We start from the raw sequence: 12,705 nt of genomic DNA, 5'->3' as shown, positions 1-12,705 counted from the left end.
AGGCCTGTTCACTTGCAAACCAGTGATGGGTTCCTGGATACAGTTCTGTCTAACTTATTTATCCTTTATCAACTTTCTATCTATCTATCTATCTATCTATCTATCTATCTATCTATCTATCTATCTATCTATCTATCTATCTATCTATCTATCTATCTATCTATCTATCTATCTATCTATCTAACTAGTCTTAAAAAGTTATAATAAAAAGATCCTTTGCAAAAAAATATGCAACACAATGCAAAATGTTCATAGTTCACAGTTCACAAACACTTTAGAGTAATATCTCCAAAATGTATACTTATTCAGATCTGTGCAGTAGTTTTATTCTGGTATAACTTGTTTTCTAGCCATCATAAAGTACTTAAAACACACAATAAACATTGCATGCTATAATAAATGTAATCATATAGCAATTATAATCAGAATATTAGGTTTAGTATACTATACTACATACTATACTATAGTGTAATAGTAGGACTAGTATAGTATACTATACTCAGTGTAATAGCAGAACTAGTATAGTGCACTATATTCAATATAACAGTATGACTTGGTTACATTTTCTAACTTCTCTTAAAATGGAAAAAATTTGGGAAACAAATATTAGGTCTGTCTGTCACATGCCACATAATATAATATGACTGTGCAAGGAAAAAATACCTTAATGAAACATAAAGATATTTAAAAACAACAAGAAATCATAGGGCTTTCCTTGAAAAAGACAAAAATATCTTGTAGTCTAATTCCAGCAAAAAACACAAGCCTGATATTATACTGATAGATTCCAGCAAATAATATTGGCATGGCACACATTTCTCACAGCTTTCATGCCAAATCATTAACATATCAGGTATGACATAACTTAGACTGGGGTGTTTGATCAGAGAAATTGCCAGCTGTGTCCTGTGGTGGCCCCTAGGAAGAAAGTTGCTCAACCCTGTTTTGTACAAGCCATTAAGTTCCCCCTATCCATCCCTGCCCAAAAGAAATTAAGTTGAACAATAACTTTAAGGGTAATGTATAATAATGTAAGAGTTTAACTTTAAAAGTAATTTATAGTTATTGTTCAGTCACATTTATTTCAGCCACATATTCCTGATACTGAGTGTTGAATTAGTGTATGAATGAGTGGTTATTAGTCTATCAGTTCAGGAATCTGAACCACTGGCATTTCCATGTATTATTTCATAGAGACACGCGCCTGATCTTCATGGCAATAGATTTCAGTGAGTAGTAACAGCCTTTCCAGTGGTACCAATGGACTCCAGTGTATGCCGCCACACCACTTCCCCATTTATACACACCATTGGGGTGTGCCTGGAAGCAGTTGTTGAACCAAAAGGCTCCTTCATAAGTCTTTGCACAATTGTTAATGTCTTTGTCAAATGTTCCAAACTCTTTCTCGTTGGAGTTGATCAAGGAATCTCCTACAGGAAAAAAAAAATAAAAACAATAACTAGTATTAAAAAGCCTAGAAAAACGTTAACATTTACACAAAGTTGCATAACCCAGGTGTTCTGTAAATGTTGTTCCCATTTTTATTAACAACTGCTAAGGATTAAATATGTGAATTAATATTTGTTTCCAAATATTAGATGCTGAAAGTGTTTTTATAATGTGGAGGTACCTTCAGTACTATTACAAACCAGCAGAACCAGTTGTTCATTTGCAAGGATTTGCAAGGATGCTCCACCCTTTTAAATTCCATTAAATACATTGAATCTAAAATTGTAAAGCTCGGCCTCTATGAATCAGCATCTTGTTTTCTCATTGTCTTAAAACTGGCACAGAGCGCCTCCCCCACCTGCTCCTCCATCGATGTATCCACTGATGTGCAGCCTGTACTTCTGCAGCTCTGAATCAATGTAGAATAATGCATATCCAGCATTGACTCGGCCACCATCGAAATCTTCCATTTCCACCCTCAGCATGTACCTCTGACTCCATGTTATCTGATAGATGTTCTCCAGACCTTTAAAAAACACGTTTCAACATTCCCATCACAAAAACAATAGTTAGTAAATTACATTTTTGATGAGTTGGGACCAAATCCTAGAATTGCTATTATTTCAAAACAACCAAATACACATATGTACAAAAATACATTGGAGAAGTCTGTGCTTTTAGGTGTAATGAAAACTGTTTGTCTACACATGAATAGCATTGTTTTTTATTCCTGTATCTTGAATGAAGTTTTGGATGTCATTTTCCCAGCTCTCTCAGTATTTGTATTTGTACATTACAGTCCCAAAAATGCCTTTCACACCTAGCCAGTATTCCCCATTCATGTCTCCAAAGCCATTTTTATATGCATCCCATGCCCTGTAGAAATTCACACTGCCATCCATTCTCCTCTGAATGACCTACAAAAGAGAGAAAGGGAGAGAGAATGAGTGAGAGTAGGAAGGAAAGGGGAAATCCAGGCATTAATAGAAGGAACCTGATGCTAAGAAAAGAACAATGGATCACTGAGCATCATTTAAATGACTGTATACATAAAACACTGTGTATTAAATGACAACATAGTGTAGCACTACTTTAACAATTGGTATTGTCATTTTTTGGTTTGCTGGGTATTTGTTTTATTAACTTGCTTAACTTTACATCTGAAGATAATTACACTGGCATTACCTATAATGAAAAAGATTTTTAAAAATGTAAAAAAATAAAATAAAAAATCTGCAGATATGTCAATTAAAAATGAGCAAATCATGCATTTTTTTTTGTTAATTCGAGAGCATCAAAATTCACCTAACTCAAACTTCTTTGTTTAGAACATTGCTTTCTCATTTATCTTAGCACTGTGTTCAGGTTACTTTTCTGAAATTAAAACCTTGGGGCTTATAATAATAAGCTTAGTATAATAACTACTGCATAATAAACTACTATACAGTGCATCCAGAAAATATTCACAGCGCTTCACTTTTTCCACATTTTGTTATGTTAGAGCCTTATTCCAAAATGGATTAAATTCATTTTTTTCCCCTCAAAATTCTACAATACCCCATAATGACAAAGGAAAAAAAGTTTGTTTGGAATTTTTGCACATTTATTAAAAATTAAAAAAAACAAAAATCACATGTACATAAGTATTCACAGCCTTTGCTCAATACTTTCTTAAAGCAGCTTTGGCAGCAATTACAGCCTCAAGTTATTTTGAGTATGATGCTACAAGCTTGGCACACCTATTTTTTGGCAGTTTCTCCCATTCTTCTTTGCAGAACCTCTCAAGCTCCATCAGGTTGGATGGGGAGCGTTGGGGCACAGTCATTTTCAGATCTCTCCAGAGACGTTCAATCAGGTTCAAATCTGTGCGCTGGCTGGGCCACTCAAGAACATTCACAGAGTTGTCCCAAAGCCACTCCTTTGTTATCTTAACTGATTGCTTAGGGTCATTGTCCTGTTGGAAGATGAACCTTCACTCCAGTCTGAGGTCCAGAGCGCTTTGGAGCAGGTTTTCTACAAGGATGTCTCTATACATTTCTACATTCATCTTTTCCTCGACCCTAATTACTCTCACAGTTCCTGCTGCTGAAAAACAACCTCACAGCATGATGCTGCTGCCACCATGCTTCACTGTAGGAATGGTATTGGCCAGGTGTCATGATCAGTCCCTTCCATGTTCTGTGTTTTCCATGTCTTATGTTTTGTTCTGTTCCATAGTTTTGTTTTGTCCTCATTGATTGCTTACACCTGTCCCTCATTTCTAGTTTGTGAATTTCATGTATTTAAACCCTGTTGTGTGCCTTGGTTGGGGCTGTTCATTGTTTGTTTGTTTGACTGTTTGGATGTTTGACTGTTTGAATTATTGTTTGAATGTGTTTCATTATGGTTGTTTCTTTGTACCTTTGTACAAAGGCACTTTGTGCCTTTGTGTTTATCCTAGCCTTCGTGTTTCCCTTGCCTTAGTTATAGCCTGCTTTCCCGTGTGTCTTCATGTGTTTGTTTTGTTTAATCATGTTTCCCCGTACTCTCCGCGTTGGCTCTATGACCCTGGACTACGAAAACGACTCTGATTTTGGATTTGCCCATAATAAATCTCGCTTCTCTCCGAACATGTGTCTGCCTCCTTACTGCTCAAGACTATACCAGGTGATGAGTGGTGCCTGGTTTCCTCCAGACATGACGCTTGGCTTTCAGGCCAAAGAGTTCAATCTTTGTTTAATCAGGCCAGAGAATTTTGTTTCTCATGGCTTTTTGGCAAACTCTAAGTGGGCTGTCTTGTGCCTTTTACTAAGGAGTGGCTTCCGGAGTCCTGGTGGTTCCAAACTTCTTCCATTTATGGATGATGAAGGCCACTGTGCTCATTGGGACCTTCAATGCTGCAGAAATTTTTCTGTACCCTTCCCCCAATCTGTGTCTCGATACAATCCTGTCTCTGAGGTCTACAGACAATTCCTTGGACTTCATGGCTTGGTTTGTGCTCTGACATGTACTGTCAACTATGGTACCTTATATAGACAGGTATGTGCCTTTCCAAATCATGCCCAATCATCTGGATTTACCACAGGTGGATTCCAATCAAGTTGTCAAAACAACTGAAGGATGATCAATGGAAACAGGATGTATCTGAGTTCAATTTTTTGTGCCATGGCCAAGGCTGTGAATATTTATGTACATGTGATTTTTTGGGTTTTTATTTTTAATAAATTTGCAAAAATTCCTTACAAACATTTTTCACTTTGACCTTATTGGGTATTGTGTGTAGAATTTTGAGGGGGAAAAATGAATTTAATCTATTTTGGAATAAAGCTGTAACATAACAAAATGTGGAAAAAGTGAAGCGCTGTGAAAACTTTCTGGATGCAATGTATATGATAAGCTTGTGTTATTCCACTCACAGTCCATCGCTTATCATTGCAGCCCATGTCACAGTACACATTCACCGGTCTCTTAGATCCTGCTGGATATATGGCGTATACCCCACTGCTATTGGAGCCATTGTTAAAAATGTCATCACAGTCCAATGGCAGAGAGTTCTCTTTGATAGGACTAGACTGCACCAACAGGGGGAGCACTACAGTCATCAACCCAATCATCTGAGAGGATTGTAAAAACAGAGAGGAGAGAGGAATTGGAATTTACAGTTGCACAGCACTATAGTAGTAATTTGTGAATTACACATGCAGTCTTTTTTAAGCAAATGTCTTAGGATTAGAACATGAATAGCATAAAATTGAAGTTAGATCATTCAGTATAATTTGTGAAAGGGTTTTAATTTATATTAATAACAGATTTAGACATAAGAAAAATATTAAAGTTGTCATATGTTGAATTTCATGTACTTGCACAACACTAAACAGTTTTATACTAAGATAGTAACAGCCAGACATGTTTCATAACATTGTTCATGACAAGGAGAACATTTGGAAAATTGTTTCCTTTTGACAATTGATACCTTTTCAAATAGCAAGAGCAAATTCCACTTCCAAAGAGAGATGTCATTGGACAGTTAAAACATTCACACAAGTCTTAGGAAGATCGGTCTAGCCTGATGACATGTCCCACTTTCCCTAAATGTGAGTTACGTCTGATTTATATTTCAATCACAGTGTGTTCAATTAGTTATTCATAACTACATTTGTCTTAAATTACAGATTGAGTAATTTAGTGACTCAAAATATCATTTTAAAACATTTAGAGCTCAAATAAACCCCCCAAAATAAATCCATCCATCCATCCATCCATCCATCCATCCAACACCTCATTGAAAGTCCTTCAGAAAAGGAAACAGGTGTGTTAGAACTGAACTGTCAATAAATTCTTCAGTATTATTTCTTTTCAGGATTTTAGACACCTTCACTCTACACTTCACGTAAAACCACCCTGGTAGTCCTTGAGGGGTATTCATTTTGTTGGAGAAACTTAACATCTAAAATATTACATTTTTCTATCAATAAGAAATGCAAGGAGAATTTCATTTATAACTAAATTTCAATTTAATTTATAACTACATTTCAATTTATAACTAAATAACTAAAATATAATATAAAGAATTACTATGTAAATTTACATGCCACCAAAAAGCAAAGCATTTAAAATAAAGGTTATTAAATATGTCAAATACTCACCTCTGCTAAATGTTGTCTCCAAATGTGTCACTCCAGTTCGCACAGACATACATTAAAATAAATACAGATAAACTGTAAATGTCCGATTATTAAAATGGTCACTATCAGGAATAGAGCAGTGCTTCAGCCCTCTTGCCTTTAAGGAGGAGTCATTTGGAGTGTTTTGAGAAATGGGGCATTGTAGAGAAGCTCAGTGACTCGGATTTCTTTACAACGATGGACCCAAGGGTGATGACCCACAAATATAGCCAGTTTATGTCCTAGTTATCTACCAGTGAACCTACATGTCTTTTGAGTTTTTATATGTAATGTTGATACTAGCAAAAAAGTCCTAAATCTGAAAAGGACACTCATATGTGGCTTCTGTGATGGACTTTAGGGGCATTAAATGTCTCAGACTTTTTATTGCCACCACTGTGAAGAATTCAATTTCTCAAATTCAAATCAAATTTGAATGACATTGTTTAAATTTTAATGATTTACTTATACATAGGTTTAGAAAAGTCCTAGTCACACATTTTAATTATAAAAATGTGTGTCTTATTCTGAATTCAAAGTGCTGGAATACAGTACACACAATTCCACCATTCACACTCCACCACCACTTCCCTGGTCCGAATCGCCTGTTTACTGATCATTAATCACTCACACATTTTCCTTGTTTCTCTCTGAAATTTAAACCCACAGGTAACAGCGCTTTGCATTAGCTTCCTTCAAGATTAAACCCTTGATCATTCTACAATCTTCAGAAATGTCTGAGCCACTCAGGGTCATTTAAACGCATTTTTGTTAAAGGCCCTGCACTCCTTACTCAAAATGTTATATTAGCAGGAGGTATGTGATTATGTTCATACTTCTGCTTTATTTGGCATGGCACAGTGTATAAATTAATCTCTGCATTTTGTATTATTTGTATACTGCCCCCTAATGTCTGTTTAGGAATTACACTTTATTTGGTGTTATCTATGATATCACAGATAACACTAATTGACTGTTGGGGATCATAGTCAACCTTATATTGCAAATTTATGAACTGTGAAATCATCTTACTCTCCCACACTTCACTCCACTCTGCATAGATCTACTCCAGTTACAGAGATGGCACAAGCATACAAATGGTCAGTTTTTGGATGCAAGTGAGAGAAAATTACTATTTATTTTTTATTCCAGAAAATTAGGCCAAATCAAAATGGCTCATATTTCTTTCTGGGGTTGAATTGACACCAAATACAAATTTGTTGCAGGCATTTTACTGTGAATTCATTTGAAAATTGGATTCACTACACCTCTTGATTTTCAAGATGAGAAAAGTTTAAAGCAACAGATTTCCCTATACTTAATGGAGGCAATGTGTATGATAAGTTGATAAGTTGAAATTGCTAATAGTCTGACTAGCTCCCGCCATGTATAGTCAAAGCGTTTAGCTAGACCTGGTTAACCAGTCGAATACAAGATGGTTAACCCTCTAATTTAACCAGAGAATTTTATATGCCTCTGTTTAAACATGGTATGAATTCCACTGTTGACCAAGACCCCTAACAGCTTTTCACCTCTTTAGGTTCAGACATGTAAAGCTGTGTTGATGTGATCTGATTTCCACCCTGTGCCATACTTACTAATTGGGGTCCCTACCCACAAAGCAGAATAGTAAAAGGTGACAGAGAATAAAGAAAATTGAAAACACTTCTGTCAATGTCAGTTTATTGGAAAAAAATTGGAAGGTAACTGGAATATATTTTTGCAAAATATTCTTTGCAGAAATATTTATTTCTGCATGGATAAAAAAAACCCCAACAACAACAACTTTGCAGAGTCTTTAATAAACTTGCCTCACTCCTGTGAGCTGCTTTATGTGTGGTAGAGTGTAAGGGAGGGAAGACCAGGGGGTTCGCAGGGTAAGAACTACTGCATCAAGGTTCCAGTAGGTTCCACTCAATAGGTATTTATTAGTATTCTCTAACCCACTGTACTGTACTAGGATATTCTATGAGTAAATGGCAAAGCACTTTTGTAAGTCGCTCTGGAGAAGAGCGTCTGCTAAATGCCGTAAATGTAAATATTCTCACAAAAAAGAAAAACAGTGTATAAAAAAGGAAAATTAAGTAAATAACAGTTTTTTTAGTATAGGAATTGTTGTAGTCTTTCTGCTGCTGTAATATAACGGGAATTTTCCTGCCTTCTCATAAGTACAGGTACTGTCTAAGGCCATGAGACTGGTTAGACATAACATCACTCAACAGGTCTTTCACCTGAGAAGATTCCCAAGTAGTCCTTCTGACCATATCATACCCTATATTAACTACATTACCCAGGGGCCACTACATGTCACTAATCTGGAGGTGGAGCAGACATCATCACAGCTCCTCTGTCACTATGCTGTCACAAATATGAATTCACATCAGCCACACAAATGTCACAGCAACTCTCTGTCATCATTACATCTACTTGAACCACCACCAAGACTTGCAAGGTACTGTTTCTGCACAGGCAATAACACCATGTGTTATTGTATGTGTTACTGAAACTTTGAAAGGAAATGAGCTGCACTTCTTGTGTTAATAAAGAAATGTTCTATATCATTATGTGCAGTAGTTTTGTAGTAAGTAAATAACAATTTGCAAAAAAAAAAAATCAGTAAAAACATTGAAATATCAAATTCATGTTGCAGTTGCTGACACAATTGATACTGTTCCTTAAATAAGTCCTGTATTGCACACATACACTTGGCACTTTTCAGTTACACTTAATCGGTTAAGATGCTTCAAAACTACAGAGATGCATATGAAGATTGATTTAAAAAAGGACTGTTTGCAACTGAACAGCTCTTCAGGAAGTGAACTGGTTCAAACCACTCATCATTACTCTTAAAGAGAGGCATACAATCAATGTTGTCCAGCTTACTTGGCAGTTTTAGAAATTCCATTAGCTAGGTAGCTAATTTGCTAATTCAGTTGAGCCTATGTTATTAACAGCTAGATTATAACTCAATGAAATGAACATGTTTTGCAGAGGGTTTGCATGGCTTTACTGTTTACATGTTACATAGTGATCATGTTTTAACATACTTTACAAGAGATACAAGATATTTTTTCAAACTGAAATGCCAGGAAATGTGATTGAAACAGTTGGCTCTTTGGGACATGGCTCATTTACATGCATACTGGCATACACTATATTTTTCTCTGGCATTTTGCCACCATTTATAATGCATTTTTGGCCATGTTTCCTAATGTGCCTCATTAGTTTGTACAACCTTTCACTTTAACATTTAAGATGAATTTATTTGTTCATGGATTTGCCCATGTTTCGCCTGTTTGCTTATCTCTGACCCCTCCCTTGGGTATTTATTTCTCCTTTTGGATTTCCCCAAAAAAGCTCACCCACATTTGGATTGTCTCACATTGCTGAGAAGACTATCAATGACATGCAATGCAATTTGATCATATGTATTTCGGTCATCACAAATCTGGTAATGCTGCAGAATCAGGAGTCACTTGGGAGGTGAAAAGCTTATAATGATAAGTGAAGAGAACAGGACAATGAAATGTGATAGGGCTGTTGACCCAAAGATAAAGATTGTGTTCATACTAGCAGTACATTTATGACAATGTGGGTTTTCAGAGAGCTTCAGTTTCAAAGGTCCTGGATATGAATTAATCTGGCAACCTTTTTCAGGGACGGTAATTGTCTCACCTGACCTAAATTAGGGTTCTTGAGAACTGACTAAATCCCTAAGTCCCTCTGCTCAGAAAAAAGCAGGTGTATCAGATATCTGACACACACCCAGCAGAGCTGAGACAGGCAGTGGACAAACAGGCTAAACCGACTGTCTGTGAGCTGCACTGAGACACCACTTGGGTTCCCACCTATTGACACTGTGTCTATTCCTCACATTTTCCAAAAGAAAGGTCATAAAATCTTTGATAAGAAATGTATTAATGTTATACTAGATTATGGTAACACCAACATACACTCTATTTGTCATCTAAAGTGCTTGTTTTTAATGAAATAATATAAATAATAATTATTATTTAATAATTATTCAATTTAATCTGAGCATGTATTGTTGAACTGAAACTTAGACCAGATAAGTATATGGTTCTGAATGAATCCACTTCTTCTGGCTTTAGTTAAGTTCATAACCCTCCTCTTAATGATCTTGGGGGTGGTGTAGCAACAATATATAACAAAAACAGGCATTTATCAAAAAACAGACTTCAAGATTAACTCTTTTTAATTCCTCATTCTCAGTGTGACCGTCTCATCTTCAACCAATAAAAAAAGCAGGCTGTAAAAACAGGGAGATATTAAATGAATTGGTTCCTGTGGGAAAATGGAGGGATGAATGAAATGATAGAGGGGTGGATATACAAGAGCCATCAGTGTAAAGTGCAGTCTGGGGACTGAATAGACCTAACGGTTCAATCGGTACAGCAAATTTTGTCATTCTGTCTCTACAGCTGAAGGAGTTATAAAATCAGTGGATTTCTATGGGATAATGGCGGGATGTATAAAAGAATAGAAGGGGTGGACATACGAGTGTCATTAGTATGAAGTGCAGTTTGGGGACTGGGCCCAGTAGTTCAATCAATACAATTTATTTGTTCTAACTCCACAGCTGAAGAGGATGAAGGGATAAAGAATGAGTGGAGGTGATATCAGAGCAAATATACTATATATACTGATTCTGGTGGTTATAGCATATAAAACATGCATAGCATGTTTGTTGGACATATCTTGAAATTTGGCAAAATAGAAGCAGTTTGAAAAATTGCCTCGTAAAAGTTTATGGGAAAAGTGGTCAGGCAGAGGGATGAAAAAAAGAGTGACAAATGAGGTTATCGCTCTAGAAAGCATAACTCTTTCAGCCATAGGACAAAGGTTTCTAGAGAGTTTGGTGGGTTTGGTGGGTCTTTAAAACTGTAGAGGAAATAGCATTATAATTTTTGTGTGGGAAGAATAATATCTAGAAAAGTGACCCAGTCTGAATTGATGTTGCCGATTTCTCCTTTGTGACATACAAATGATTCGGCCCTTTCTGTCGCAGGAAAGTGCCCAAGTGCTTGTGTAGTCTCTTGTAATATCAAAGCTAGACTACTGCAACTCGCTACTTGCTTGTTTTCCTCTAAGAGCCATCAGACCTCTACAACTTGTCCAGAATGCAACAGCATGACTTCCAAAGTTCACAGGTCACTCTGCTGCTGCATTCCCTGCACTGGCTTCTTTTGTCCTGGCTCCCAGATGGTGGCATGAACTTTCACTTGCTGTCTGGACAGCAGAGTCTGTTGCAGTCTTCAAATGCAGACTGAAGACCCATCTAATTGTGGAATATTTAAATGAACACTGATCCTGCACCTATGTTGAGTAACTGAAACTCTAGTACTTAATGTAGGGTATTGTTTATTGCACTTATTGTTGTCTGTTATAGTTGCATGTTATGTGTTTTGCACTAGGTTTCAGCATTGATCTTTATTTCAACAGCACTCTAGTTCAATGATATCTTGGAATCTAACCTATTGTATTGGCTGGGATACATTCTATGAGTAAATGACAAAGCAGTTTTGTAAGCTGCTCTGGATAAATGGGTCTGTCAAATGCCATAACTGTAAATGAAAAAGTGCATTTCCTGAAGAAAATGCAAATTGTGAAGCTTAAACAATTCCCAGGTAGTTTCTATGTGGTAGCTATGTGTCCCAGGTGGTTGCTATGGTGTTACCAAGTGGTTGCTATGGAGTCCCAGCTGGTTGCTAGATGGTTTCTATGCTGTTACAAATTAGTTGATAACTGGTTGCTATGTTATACCAGTTGGTTGCTATGGTCTTTCTAGATGGTTGCTATGGTATCCCAGGTGGTTGCTAGAGTGTTACCAACTGGTTGCTATGATCTTGCTAGGTGATTGCTATGGAATTCCGAGTTGTTGCTAGGGTACACCCAAGTGGTTGTAGGGTTTTACTAGATGGTTTCTATGGAGTTCCAGGTGGTTTCTAGGTGGTTGCTATGGTACCGCAAGTTGTTGCTATGTTGTTGCTAAGTGGTTAAATAGTTGTACTGGAGTCCCAAATGTTTGATTACCAGTAGTGTGTGAATGAAAGTGCATTACCTATGGGAAATATATTGTGAACAAAACATCTGCTATGTGGAAACCGAATGTACAGTAAAAGCTGTATACAAGCACCTCTTTTCCGATCAGACTGAATATTACAGAGTAGGTACCGTGTTGATATTTCACTGCAGGAAGAATTAGCAGTCATGAATCTGACAGAAAAATAATAAGAATTAAAAAAAATTATTGAATAACTATTTATTGCACACTTGTCAAGGCATCTTGACAATAAGAGACACCATTTTGCTAACTTTTTGGAGTATCTGTCACACCACAGTAATGAATTACCTAGATATAACAACTTTAGTGTTACTTAATTTTTATGTGGTTATTTAAAATTAAGAGACTGAGATTCCAAATCACAATAATACAATTTAAACTATTGAATGAAAAATATTTAAGACAAAAGTATACATTACCCCAGAGAGATATGTCACATTATATATTTACCCTGCCTTGACACAGATATACATAGTACAGATTCAGACACGCATTATTAGTCAAATTAAATATTTTACAGTAGTACAC

General features: G+C 36.4%; 1 protein-coding gene across 1 annotated transcript; it reads right to left on the bottom strand.

The window, feature by feature from the left end:
* Window positions 1–327: 327 nt before the first annotated feature.
* Window positions 328–5,042, bottom strand: LOC113589559 (microfibril-associated glycoprotein 4-like). Its single transcript, XM_081701420.1, has 4 exons — window positions 4,845–5,042; window positions 2,270–2,366; window positions 1,808–1,975; window positions 328–1,430 (listed from the first exon to the last, which is right to left on the bottom strand). Exons 1-4 carry the CDS (start codon window positions 5,040–5,042, stop codon window positions 1,189–1,191), a joined length of 705 nt encoding a protein of 234 aa, XP_081557546.1. The 3' UTR covers window positions 328–1,188.
* Between the last annotated feature and the right edge of the window lie 7,663 nt (window positions 5,043–12,705).

This window comes from Electrophorus electricus, chromosome 18 (genome assembly GCF_041902795.1).
Source record: "Electrophorus electricus isolate QZ-2024a chromosome 18, ASM4190279v1, whole genome shotgun sequence".
In the NCBI taxonomy this organism is placed as follows: Eukaryota; Metazoa; Chordata; class Actinopteri; order Gymnotiformes; family Gymnotidae; genus Electrophorus; species Electrophorus electricus.
The sequence above is the reverse complement of the archived record's forward strand: the minus strand, read 5'-3'. Positions and strand labels throughout refer to the sequence as shown.